Raw genomic sequence first — 13038 nt, 5'->3', positions numbered from 1 at the left:
AGGGGGTTTTGCTATCCAAATATTAATATACTTGTCTCTCATACTATACAAAGGCCTTATACCATGAAAATAAAAATAAATTCTCTTAGTAAATTCCACCGTAAACCAAATTCATATTAAAGGGATATTGTGAAATGTATGAGTGTTAAACTATGTGAATAATATCCACCAATAATATACCATAGTATCAAAGAGCATCTCACAACCATAAATTTAAAACATCAATACATATCAAAGCTCCATCAACCAAAGATAAGTAACCATGAAGAGGGAACCAAATAACACACACAGTCACTATCCAACCAAGGAGAAGTGAGACTTTCCCTCTCAAATATCTCCATCAAATGATGTGATGCCATGAAGAGATAAAGGGCTCCATTAAGATGTATCCCCCAAGTCAATCCAATACTCAAGAGTAGTAGTGGAAAGTCTCCATCAATGTGATGAAAATCGCAAGATGGAACCTCATACAATATAAATTGTAACACCTTGAACCAATAAAGATGTCGGTGGAAACATACCTTGCAAGTGGAGAGCAAGTTCAATAAACACATAGAAAATTTCCCGACTCTTTGTCGTTGGAATTATAGTTGGAGACATTTTTTCCAATCAACCTATCAACTTGTCAAGTCCCTATAATACTAGTGATTCCCCCATTACTATTTTCATTGTAGCCCTTAGTGTTATTGTTGTGCCCCTATTGTCCCCATATTGTTATTATTGTGACCCCTTAAACTCCTATATATAGAAAGGAGGTTTTTTCATTTGTATCATCCAATAATTGTTATTTGTGTAATGTAAAGGAGGTTTTCCCCTCGAAGAGGATGATTCTGAAGTCGTTGATCTATATTTTCTATCTTTTTGTGAGCTGGTTTCTTAACATTTGGCATCAGAGCTTTGGATTCTAGGGTTTCGTTGCTCCAAACAGGTCATTGTGGAATTTTCGCTATAAATTTTTCTCGACGAAGTTTCAGAAGCTAAAACAAAACATCATTTGAGCCAAAATCATTCTGAACCTCGGGTCTGAATTTCAGATCTTGTCTCTCTATATTTTCAAAGATATGATATGAGGAAGTTAGGGTTTTTGCAAACTCCCGAATTACATTCCAAACAGGTGACCTTGGGAAAATTGTCATAACTTTCTCTCTGAGCATCATATTGCAATGTCGTAAGAAGTTACAGAAATATGACAGTTTGTAGTTTTATGTGTATCTTTTTCAGATCCGAAGGTCAAAACAATGACACGTGGCACGTCATACAAGTTCATTCTACTAAAAAATTATATAACTAGGTCATCTTGGGAGATTGGGAATAATTCCTTCTTGGAGAATCCAATTTTGATCAGACTGGTGGAATTGGAAAGATGACTCAGAGAGCTACCATAGGAAGAAATTTCAGACCTTGGAGGTTAGCAATTACAGAGATACAACAGATTCAATATTGAGGTTCTACAAAGCTAAAAAATGTGTGTAGTTATTTTTAAATTTTGCATAAGTTTGGGTTGAAAAATTATTTTGAAGTTCAAAGGGCATAGTGAAGAATAATTATCATTAATTGATACCCCGAAGAAAGAAAATGGAAACACTTAGTAAGCAACCACAAAGCTCTAGCATGACTCATGAAGAAGAGGAAGAAATGCAACATGATATATCAAAATTACGAGACCAAGTGCAACAAATTTCACTCTCACAAAAGGTAATATAATCTAAGATTGATGGTTTAAAGAAAGGCATGTAAGCTAAGATGAATGGCATGGAAGCTAAGATGGATGACGTGGAAGCTAAGTTGAATGGAATGGATGCTAAGATGGATGGTATAGAACAAAAACTAAAAGGCGACATGGAAAATTTGAAGATAGATTTGACTAAGTTGCTACAAGAAATTTTTACTAATGGTGAAAGGGTAGTAAAGGAAACTCATGATGAGAACAAAATAAATGTTAATCATGATTTCATAGAATCTAATGTTGGATTGAAGACCCGCCATGTTCCAAATATCGATATGAGTAAGTTTGATGGCAAGGATCTCGTAACATGGATATTACAGATGGAGCAATATTTCGATCTCCATAATGTGCAAAACACACAAAAGGTACACATTGCAACTTTATATTTGGAACCAAATCAGTTTGTATCGTATCGATGGCTTTGATCTCATAAACAAATTTTCACTTGGGTAATTTTTACGAAGAAATGATAGCACATTATGAGGACACAAAAAGCAACACTTTTTTTAGCCAATTGATAAACCTCAAACAAAAGGGTTCAATGATGGAGCATATTGAGGACTTCCAAAAATTGAATATAAGGGTAAAAGATATTCCAGAGGAGCATAGGATTGATGTATTCATAGGAATTTTAAAGGATAACATCCACCATGAGGTTCGCCTTTGGGAACCTGACTCATTGGAGAAGGCATTCAGGTTGGCAAGAAAAATGGAAAGCAAAATTATGGCAACAAGGAAGCCTACCACTCACAACTATAAGGATGGAAGTGTTGTTTCCCCTAGCCTTCCACAACCTACAAGGTTAACACCCCAACAATTGGAAGAAAAAAGAGCAAAAGGGTTTTATTACAGTTGTGATAGCAAATACACTAAAGGTCATAAGTGTTTTGAGAAGAAATTATTTTGCATAGATTGTGAAGAGGAGGAAGAAAAGGAACAAGAAACGTCAAAGAAGAGGATATACACTAGGAACAAACCCTAGAGAAAGAAGAAATGAATCCGACCATGTCTTGTAATGCATTGGCCGAAATTACCACTCATCAAACTACCAAGATAGAAGAAATATCACGAAGAAAAAGGTATTAGTGTTGATTGATTTGGGCAATACCCATAATTTTATTCATTGTAAGATAGCCAAGGAATTGAATTGCTTCCTATATCTAGCACCAGAGTGTCAAGTGATGGTTGCAAGTGGAGGAACCATAAATTTCTCTGGAAAGTGCCATAATATCAAGCTATCCATGGGAGAATATGTATTGAATATCCAAAGTGATTTCCATTCCAATGGGTGGTGTTGATTTTGTACTAGTAGTCCAATGGCTACAATCCTTGGGTACAATAGCTTTTAATTTTCAAGAACTTTTCATGAAAGTTTCTTTAGAAGGAAAGGAAGTGGAATTAAGAGGTATCGCAGGGAAACTAGGAAAGATAATCAGCTTTAATGGAATGACAAAGCTTCTAAAGAAAGAACAACGAGGCGTAATTACACAATTATGTTCACCAAAGGTTCCCACATCGAAATCATCTATTTCTCCAGATCTCCAAAAGGTCTTGGACAATCATTCCAAGGTATTTGAGACTCCCAAAGGTCTCCCACCTATTTGTGATCATGATCATGCTATTCATTTGATTCCAGGAAGCATTCCTCCAAACATCAGGCCTTACAGATATCCCTATGCCCAAAAGAGTGAAATTGAACATATGTTTGCATAAATGCTAGAGGCTAGTATAATTCAACCTAGTCAAAGTTCTATCTCTGCTCCAGTAGTGTTGGTGCACAAGAAGGATGGATCATGGCACATGTGTCTGGATTATAGGGAGTTCAACAAGCTCACTATTAAAGATAAATTTCCCATTCATGTCATTGATAAATTATTGGATGAATTGCATGGATCAATTTACTTCAAGGATATTCATTCAGGATATCATCAAATCAGAATGAAGGCTGAAGATATTCCGAAAATAACATTTAGAACTCATGAGGATTATTATGAATTTTTGGTGATGCCTTTGGCCTTACCATTGCACCTTCTACATTTCAAGGTTTGATGAATTCCATTTTCAAACCCTTCCTTAGAAAATTTGTGTTAGTATTTTTTGATATACTAATCTATAGAAAGTCTTGGAAGGATCATGTTCAACATGTTGACAGGGTGCTCAAACTATTGGAGGAGAAACAACTATATGCAAGAAGCTCCAAATGTTTCTTTGGAGTATAGGAGGTGGAATATCTGGGTCATATTGTATCTCATGAAGGTGTTAAGGTAGACCCTAGAAAAATTAAAGCCATTAAGGAATGGAAATTACCCACAACCATTAAGCATCTGCGAGGATTTCTTAGGTTGGCAGGGTATTATTGCAAGTTTGTTAAGAATTATGGGAGAATAACAGCACCTCTAACAACATTATTGAAGAAAGATGCATTTTTATGGGCTCTAGAAGAAACGAAGGCCTTTGAACATCTTAAAGAGGAAATGTGCCAAGCGCTGGTCATAGCTACGCCGAACTTCACAAAAACCTTTATTGTGGAATGTGATGCCTCAGGAAATGGAATTGGTGTTGTTTTAATGCAAGAAGAAAGACCCATTGCTTTTGAAAGTCATCCAATCAAAGGAAAGTATTTACACAAAGCTATTTATGAGAAGGAAATGTTGGCAATACTACATGCACTTAAGAAATGGAGACCCTACCTAATGGGAAGACACTTCAAGGTAAAAATGGATCATGGTAGTCTTAAATACTTTTTAGAACAAAGATTATCTTCAAAAGAACAACAAAAATGGGTCACAAAGATGTTGGGTTATGACTTTGAAATCATCTACAAAAAAGGGAAGCAAAATGTTGCGGCATATGCTCTCAAGAAAGGATGAGGATGTGGAAGAATTGCTTTGTTCCATTTCTATTATCCAACTAGATTGGATAAACGAAGCAAGGGATGAATAGAAGAATGACGAAGAAGTGTGGGCACTCATTCAAAAGATACAACAAGATCCTTGTACATCTGATACATTTAGCTAGAAAAATGATTCGTTATGGTACAAAGATCGCTTATACCTATGTTAGAATTCCCATCTCAAACAGAAGATTCTTATGGAATTGCACGCCTCTCCCTTAGGAGGGCACTCGAGATTTTTAAAAAATTACCGCAGGGTTTAGAAGGATTTTTTTTTGGATGGCCTTAAATCTAGTATTCAAAAGTTTATGGCGGAATGTTTGGTTGCCAACAAAATAAAGTTGAAACAATTAAGACCTCAGGTCTATTACAACCTTTATCCATCCCAAGTCAATGTTGGGAGGAGGTTTCAATGGATTTTATCACAGGTTTTCCCAAGTGCAAAGTAAAGAGTGTCATCATGGTGGTAGTTGACAGACTTACCAAGTATGCACACTTTTGTGCATTATGTCATCCATTTAAAGCTAGTACAGTTTCTATTGCATTTATGGAAACAATTCAAAAGCTACATGGAAACCCAAAGATTATTATAAGTGACAAAGATCCCATTTTCAGTAGAAATTTTTGGATAGAATTATTTTCTTGTCTTGGTACTCAGTTAGCTCATAGATCATCTTATCATCCTCAATCTGATGGGCAAACTGAGATAGTAAACAAATGTTTGGAAGGATATCTTTGTTACTTTGTATCTGATAAACAAACATAATGGGTCAAATGGTTGCCTCTGGCTAAATGGTGGTATAACACTTCCCTCCATACTACAATAAAAATGACCCCATTTATGGCACTTTATGGATATCACCCACCGTCCATCACATCATATTTAAGAGAAAATTATAAGGTTCAACATCGAGAATCAACAAAAATTTATCCAACTCTTAAAATATAACCTAACTTTGGCACAAAATAGAATGAAACAACAAGTAGATCAACATCGCAGTGAAAGAAGTTTTGATGTAGGTGACTGCGTATTTCTATGGCTACAACCATATAAACAAATGTCCCTCAAGTAAGCTAAGAAGGATAATAAATTATCACCAAAGTATTATGGTCCGTACAAAGTGTTGCAAAATATTGGTACCATGGCATACAAATTGGAGCTTTCTGCAGCTTCCCGAGTGCACCCAGTTTTCCATGTTTCATGCTTATAGAAGGTTATTGGTGACAAGCTCCCAGTTCAAACAATATTGCCAGAACTTGATGAGGAAGGAAAAATCATATTGGAACCTGAACAAGTCACAGAAACAAGAACTCTACAGCTACGAAATCGATCAATTTCGTAGTATCTCATCAAGTGGAAGAACTTACCCGCTGAAGATTCCACATGGGAGGATGATAATTTTATACAGAAGCATCCAGAACTACTCAAGCGTTGAGGACAACACGTTTTTGAAGGAGAGGGGAATGTTAGGTACCTATAATACTAGTGATTCTCCTATTACTATTGTCATTGTAGCCCTTAGTGTTATTTTTGTGCCCCTATTGTCCCCATATTGTTATTATTGTGCCCCATAGAAGCCCACTATTATTATTGTTGTGCCCTTATATTATTATTTTTATGTTGGCTTTGATTATATTGTGACCCCTTAGACTCCTATATATAGAAAGGAGGTTTTGTCATTTGTATCATCCAAGAATTGTTCGTTTGTGTAATGTAAAGGAGGTTGCCCCGTCGAAGAGGCTAATTCTGAAGTCGTTGATCTATCTTTTCTATCTTTTTGTGAGAATTTCACAACCATAAATTTAAAACATCAATACATATCAAAGATCTATCAACCAAAGATAAGTAACCATGAAGAGGGAACCAAATAACACACACAATCACTATCCAACAAGGGAGAAGTGAGACTTTCCTTCTCAAATATCTCCATCAAATGGTGTGATGCCATGAAGAGATAAAGGGATCCATTAAGATGTATCCCCCAAGTCAATCCAATGCTCAAGAGTATTAGTGGCAATTCTCCATTAATGTGATGAAAATTGCAAGATGGAACCTCATACAATATAAATTGTAACACCTTGAACCAATAAAGGTATTGGTGGAAACATACCTTGCAAGTGGAGAGCAAGTTCAATAAACACATAGAAAATTCCCTGACTCTTTGTCGTTGGAATTATAGTTGGAGAAAGTTTTTCCAATCAACCTATCAACTCCTATCTTTCTTTGTGCCATGCCCCTACACCATTAATGCATTTATTTGGATCCAACATCAAGCAAGGTTCTCACAAATTCCTCTTATTGTGGTCCACCTTTTAATCATTGATTAGGAGCTTGTTTGGACACTAATGAAAATATTTGGAATGCCTTACCTACACCATATTTTTGCTTTGGAACATTGTCATACAATGTTTGAAACTTATGCTAGAAAGGTTTATTCTTTCCCCACTTGCTCAATTGAAGGTTTTGGGCAATGGTGAGTCTAACTTCCCCATTCTTATCTCCCAAGGATATTTGTCGTATGACTTAGAGTTGGGGATATTCACATTATAATGTAATAGTAGGTAAGTTACAATTTTTATCCCTCTGTAATCTACATAATTTATCACAAAATTTCCATATACACAAATTATATGGAAGACAGTGATTAAATTTATTTAGGAATGTATAGATAAATAATATAAATTAGGAGATGAACCTGACGATCCCGGCTATATGGCATCAAGAATGGTCTAATTATATCAATGCACTCTCGGAAGCTTATATTCAGATACAGGACAGGGAGGATGAATTAGTCTAGGTTATATCTCAACATGGTAATTACACTCCTAAAGCATGATATCCCTTTATATTCGTTGATCATGAACCCAAGATCACTGTTTAGTGGTGGCATCCATTATAGAAGTTAAAAAGCCCACCCAAATCCAAGTTGTTTATGTGGTGCCTGCTCCGCAACAAATCCCCTACATGGGATATCCTACAGCGTCACTCCTTTCAAGGTCCCACTTGGTACGTTCTTTGTAGACGTAGTTCAAAATTTATTGATCATTTATTTTTGCACTACGATATTGTGACACAATTATGGAATAAGATATATCAATCGATGGAAATTTCATATAGATGGTCAGGAGACATTGTTTGCAATTCATGGGAATCCTGATGGAACAAGGTCCACCCTTCAAAACTTCGCAACCTTCCCCTGTTGGCATGTTGGAGTATATGGATTGCTCGAAATAACCTCATCTTCCATCTCCAACAATTTACTTCCACTCTCTCCAATCTTGCACTTTATTTTTCACTACTATGCATATGGTTTATCCAATAATTGATCCATATCATCGTTTGCCATTAAAACAACACAATGGGAAGTGCCAATAGTGTGTGCACCATAGAGCACAACTAGTGTTTGATATTTTAACCTTTGCTCGCAAAATAAGACACCATAGAACACAACTAGTATTTGACATTTCAACCTTTGCTCGCAAAAGAGGACTTCAATGGCTCCAAGTGTGCTTAGAGGGGAGGAAGGTTTGTCAATGGCACATTGAGAATGGGCACAACCCCATCTTTCTATCTTGTAGAAACTCTCCATTACAACCCGTCCTCCCAACTACGATTTTTCATTTGTCCATCATCAAAATGTTTGCATTTCATTGGCTTATGAAATACATGCCATGCTTCAATTTCCATCTTTTACAGTGTTGTAAACAAGTATCCTATCTCTTTACAATGGCAAGAAATGGCATATTACATTAGGAGTGGGTTTTTTTTCCCATAGTTAGTGCACGACATGTGAAGGTAGTCTAGGCTCAAATAATCTTGATAAAAAAGGGTAATAGAGGGGGAACCATAGATGAAGTTATACATTACTATATAGGATCCACAATTCTAAGCAGAGCTCAATGGTTGGGTATTATCCAAACATTGAGGGTGACTACTGACTTTGTTGTGGTCAATGTAAGCTTTTTATTTTAACAATGCTAGATTAAGAATGGATACAACCCCATCCCTCCTGTTATCACTCCTTCAGAACTCCAAGGCTGAGGAAGAGTCCAGTTGAGGTAACCACAGACCAATATTTTGACTTGGTAGCTAGCCCTACCAAGACGGAGAGGGCTCTCTCCAAAGAATCACAGCCAAGAGGGCTGGATGGATTAGGGTTTTAGGCTAGGTATAAAGTTTAGAGGGTTGTTTTGATTTGATTTGATGGGGTTGATGGATGAGGATTAGGTCAAAGAAGCTAGGTTAGGGAAAATAAGATGTGATTGCAGACATTCAAAGGGGAAAGATAGGCAGAAGGCTTAACACTTAAAAGGTGATTTGGTGAGATGGTTTAAGACTGATGAGGAGTTGGGAAGGGAATACGAGATGTATTCTTCCTAAACTAAAGAAAAAATGGACAAATGATGATAACTTTCCCAAAACAGAGCATGAGCAAACATGTATTTTGCCTATCAACTTGAAAATTATAATATAACAAACATGAAATGGTCTATGAACTTAAAAAAAATCATATAAATGATAACGAAGAAGAAACAATTCTAAACATTCATACCACATGTATCCCAAATAAATAGTTGCAAGTCATCTATTAAAACTGGCCAAATTCTAATACAATAGTGTCTCTGCTCAATACTACAACATCCAACTGAGCCCCACCTTTGAAAAGAGTGAAGAAAGGGAAGATATAGACATCAAAAAAACCTTCTCTCATCCTCAGTTGTCGAATCCTTGAGTTGAGGAAGAGATCCACAAAAATCTAAACTGATACCTAGAGTAGAGGGAGGTCCAAGTGACTCCCCCCTAATTACATTGAAACTGATTCATTTGACTTGATGATAACTTTTACCTAATGAATCTACCCCTAGGGAACTTGTCCACATCATTATTACATTTACCATCCTTAATTACATAGGTGAAAACATCATTTTCTGAAATAAAATTCAAAATTACAGTGAAAATTCAAAAATATCAGTGAATGGTCAAGTGCGCCATTTTTCTGTCAAGTGTGACCTCACAGTGTCAAGTGCGCCCTCCCTGTTGCAAGCTGATTTTGACTGGGTTGTAGGTGTCCAAATCAAGCTCAAGATGGCTTGTTGGAAATCCCTTCAAGTTCGCTTTATGAATATGCCTCCAGTTTTCAAAATGAAGGTGATTTGACCCCTCAAAAATTCATTCTCCCAAGATTGCTCTGTGTGCAATGCCTAGGCCAAAATTGAGGTAGAAACATGATTTTTTCTTTTTTTTGCCATTTTCGCTTGCTAATTTTGCAAACTAAGACTGGCAAAGTGGTTTTCTTATATGTATTTCCAATCTGGCATCTAGTGATGGTATCCATTTGCTCAAAATGTGCCCCAAAAAAGTGGCGTTTGACCATGTTGTTGATATAACACTGTCCAAGAACACATAAAAAAAGACAGGAATTGCAAAAATGAGCCAAAATGCTTCAAAATTTGGTGAAGTGGTTGATGATGGTATGGCTAGGCTTGGAGTGAAGCCTCTACAAGTATATCAAGTTTCTTTTTCTCTTCTTGGTGAGTTAGGGCTTCAATCTTTGCATTTTTGCCTTAAGCTTTTCCCTTGCATTTCTTTCTCTTTTGGCATAGTGTTTTTCCATCTTTCTCTGAATGTCATTTTTTTGATTGGCCTTGTCTAGGAGCTTATCTAAATGTTGATTTACCTTGTCAAGCCAATGCTCCCGGTTCTCGTTAATCATGATGGAAAACTTCTCATTCCATGTGAGATGATTTACACGTTCAGCCTCCTTTTGTCTCTCTAGTTCTAGAGCTCTTTTCAGCCCTCTAGTCCTAGGTCTGCTTTTTGTTTCTTGCTCTTGTTCAGGTTCACCATATATTCCATAGGTCTCATCAAGCAATGCCTTGCCTTTCATTTCTTCTCTTTGCCTTGATGATCTAAACCTCCATGGCATCATGTTTGGCTTGAAGATGTTGGTTTTCTTTCCCATAATACGAAATAATATATTTGGACCTCTCTATTTTGGTCTAGAGCTCCCTGATAAGTGCATCTTTTTCCTTGATGACAATGTTAGTGTCCTCATTGTCATCATGCTCATCTAAGTCAACCAAATCAAAATCCTTCTCTGTCTCATGGAGGTCCTCCTCCTCATGTCGAATCTTTGTCTCTGTCATATTTTCTTTGCCTTTGTGTTCCTGCTTTGTTGGTGTAGAAGGCAAGGCCCCGCCCACAATCTGTGGGGAAAGCACCTACTATGGCCTCTCTGATAAGTGTGTGTTGCCCTTTTAGGCTTGATGACCTCAACCTGTTTAGTTTGCTACAGCTCACCGATCTCATCTCTGCTAGGTGACTCAATGTGCTCATGAAATGGTGATGATGGAGGTGATGGTGAAGGGATTGATCTGATGATGATGCATGATCTATGAGCTAAGATGGAGGAATGGATGTGTAAGGATAATATGATAAAGGCACATTTTGAACATTTTGAATAGATGGATCAGTGGATATGGGATTGGCTATGAAGGTACTCCATGCAATGTTCAGTTCATTGAGATGATAGAGGACTATGATTTTGATGAGGGAAATATGGAAAAGACTTTATATTTGATGTTCATAGTCTCTTTTCTGGACAATAAATGCCATCTTATCAATGCTCCAGAAAAGGTAGTAGGGTATGTTGAGCATCTTTACCCTAGTGAAATGCATTAAGAGCTGAATGTGATAGGAATAAAGTCTAGAAAATCAACCTTCTCATGAAAAGTATTTCATGATAATCTTCATCATTGGGGCATATCTGTCTAGGAGGTAAGAAAGAGGAAAAAACCTCTTTTTCTCATTCTTGTACCTTGGTTTTATGAAAGGCTCATAGTAATGTTTCTCCAATTCACTTTGCTTGAACCATTTCTCCCCAACATTTGGGATCCTGGTGGCAGCTGATATAATGGTAGTGGATATGGTAAAAGTGACACCAGCTAGAGTCACTTGGTTGTCATGGAGGTTAGATATGAAAATTCTAGTCAACATGGCATGGTGTTCAACTTTTTGAATTTTCTCACATAATTCATAACAGCCAACATTTTTTAAACATGTCACAGCCATAAGGGATGCCAAGAGTTCCTTGATATCTGTTGGCTCAAATCTGAGTACTCTCCCCCCTTTGTGTGGTGTCTTCACCTCTGTTTCTTCGCCTTCACTGTATGGTCTGTTTTAATGTCAAAACCCTAGGGAGGTATGATGTTGGTGGAATGTGGTTTTTAGGAATAAGGAATGGGAAATGGAAATTGAAGGAGATGGGGTTAGGGATTTACGAAATGGGGGAGGGGACAGGGAGTAATAATATGGTGGTATTTAGGATGGGGAAATTATTTACAGGTTAGGGGTTGTAAGCCTAGGTAGTTGTAGCACCTAGGGCTTAGGGTATTGGGATAAATGGTTTAGAGTATTGGGATAAAGGGTTTAGGGAAAGGGAATTGTAATGAGGGAAGGGTGTGAAAGTGTAGGGGAATGCAATTTGGAAATTGAGAGTGTAATGGTGATTTGAGGGAGATACCAAGGTTTGAAATGAGTAAAACACCAAATCTTTAATGAAACCTCAAAATACCATAAGAGATTACTATAGGAGGAAGAATAATGCTATATTTATCTATCACTCACTTGCTGGAGGTTGAAGACAACGTTGTTGAAGCTTTGGAGGCAATTTGGTGAAGTCTGAAAGAGTTTCTTGCTTTTCTGGGCAAGTGAGTAGCGCTAGAAGGAAGTGCACCCTCTCTTTGGGAAGTATGTAACGCCAGAAGGAAGTGCGCAATGCCAAAAGGAAGTGTGTAGCGCCAAAAGGAAGTGCACCCTCTCTTTGGCAAGTGTGTAGCGCTTGCTCTAATTTTGCAATTTCGCCCAGGATCTTGAGAAATGCTCTCTTGGGGTTTGCTCAATCGATGGTAGGAGACAAATGAAGTTGAATTTGATGCTATGAAGGCTCTTATACTTGAGTGAATTTGATTTTTTAATTTTAAAACCCACTTTCTAATGTTTCAATTCACCTTTGAAAACTTTGCTAATTACCCTTTACACTTTGATTTTCTTCTTTGCAGATTGATGATGTTGGAGTTTGGCACTCTTTACATTTGACTTTGCTTTGATGAAGTTGGCATATAGAGTTTGAGTTGGAAGCTTAGGAACAATACTTATTACATATAGTGAACATAAAATTACATAAAAAATAAAAATAAATTACATCTCTTTTTTGAATGAAATTACACTTTGGTATGAAAATCATATTTTGAAACCAAAATTACAACTTTCGAAACCATGCTTACATGTTTGGAAATCCTCTTTAAATGAAAAAGGGATATTATTGGTGTTCACTCTCATACTTTTGCTGGCCATCATGCAGTGAAATGGTGTTTTATTGGACCTTGGAACAATGAAACCTAATGACCTAATGGGACC

General features: G+C 36.9%; 1 protein-coding gene across 1 annotated transcript in view; it reads left to right on the top strand.

Moving 5' to 3' along the window:
- Positions 1-12728, top strand: part of LOC149141325 (uncharacterized) — a 46108-nt gene extending 33380 nt beyond the window's left edge. Inside the window, exon 2 of the mRNA XM_089451214.1 lies at positions 12681-12728. Coding sequence (XP_089307340.1) covers positions 12681-12728 — 48 coding nt within the window. The remainder of the gene's footprint in view (positions 1-12680) is intronic.
- The last annotated feature ends 310 nt before the right edge of the window (positions 12729-13038 follow it).

This window comes from Pinus tabuliformis, chromosome X (genome assembly GCF_031772625.1).
Source record: "Pinus tabuliformis cultivar Carrire ecotype Pingquan chromosome X, CPIR1, whole genome shotgun sequence".
NCBI classification, from domain to species: Eukaryota; Viridiplantae; Streptophyta; class Pinopsida; order Pinales; family Pinaceae; genus Pinus; species Pinus tabuliformis.
The sequence above is the reverse complement of the archived record's forward strand: the minus strand, read 5'-3'. Positions and strand labels throughout refer to the sequence as shown.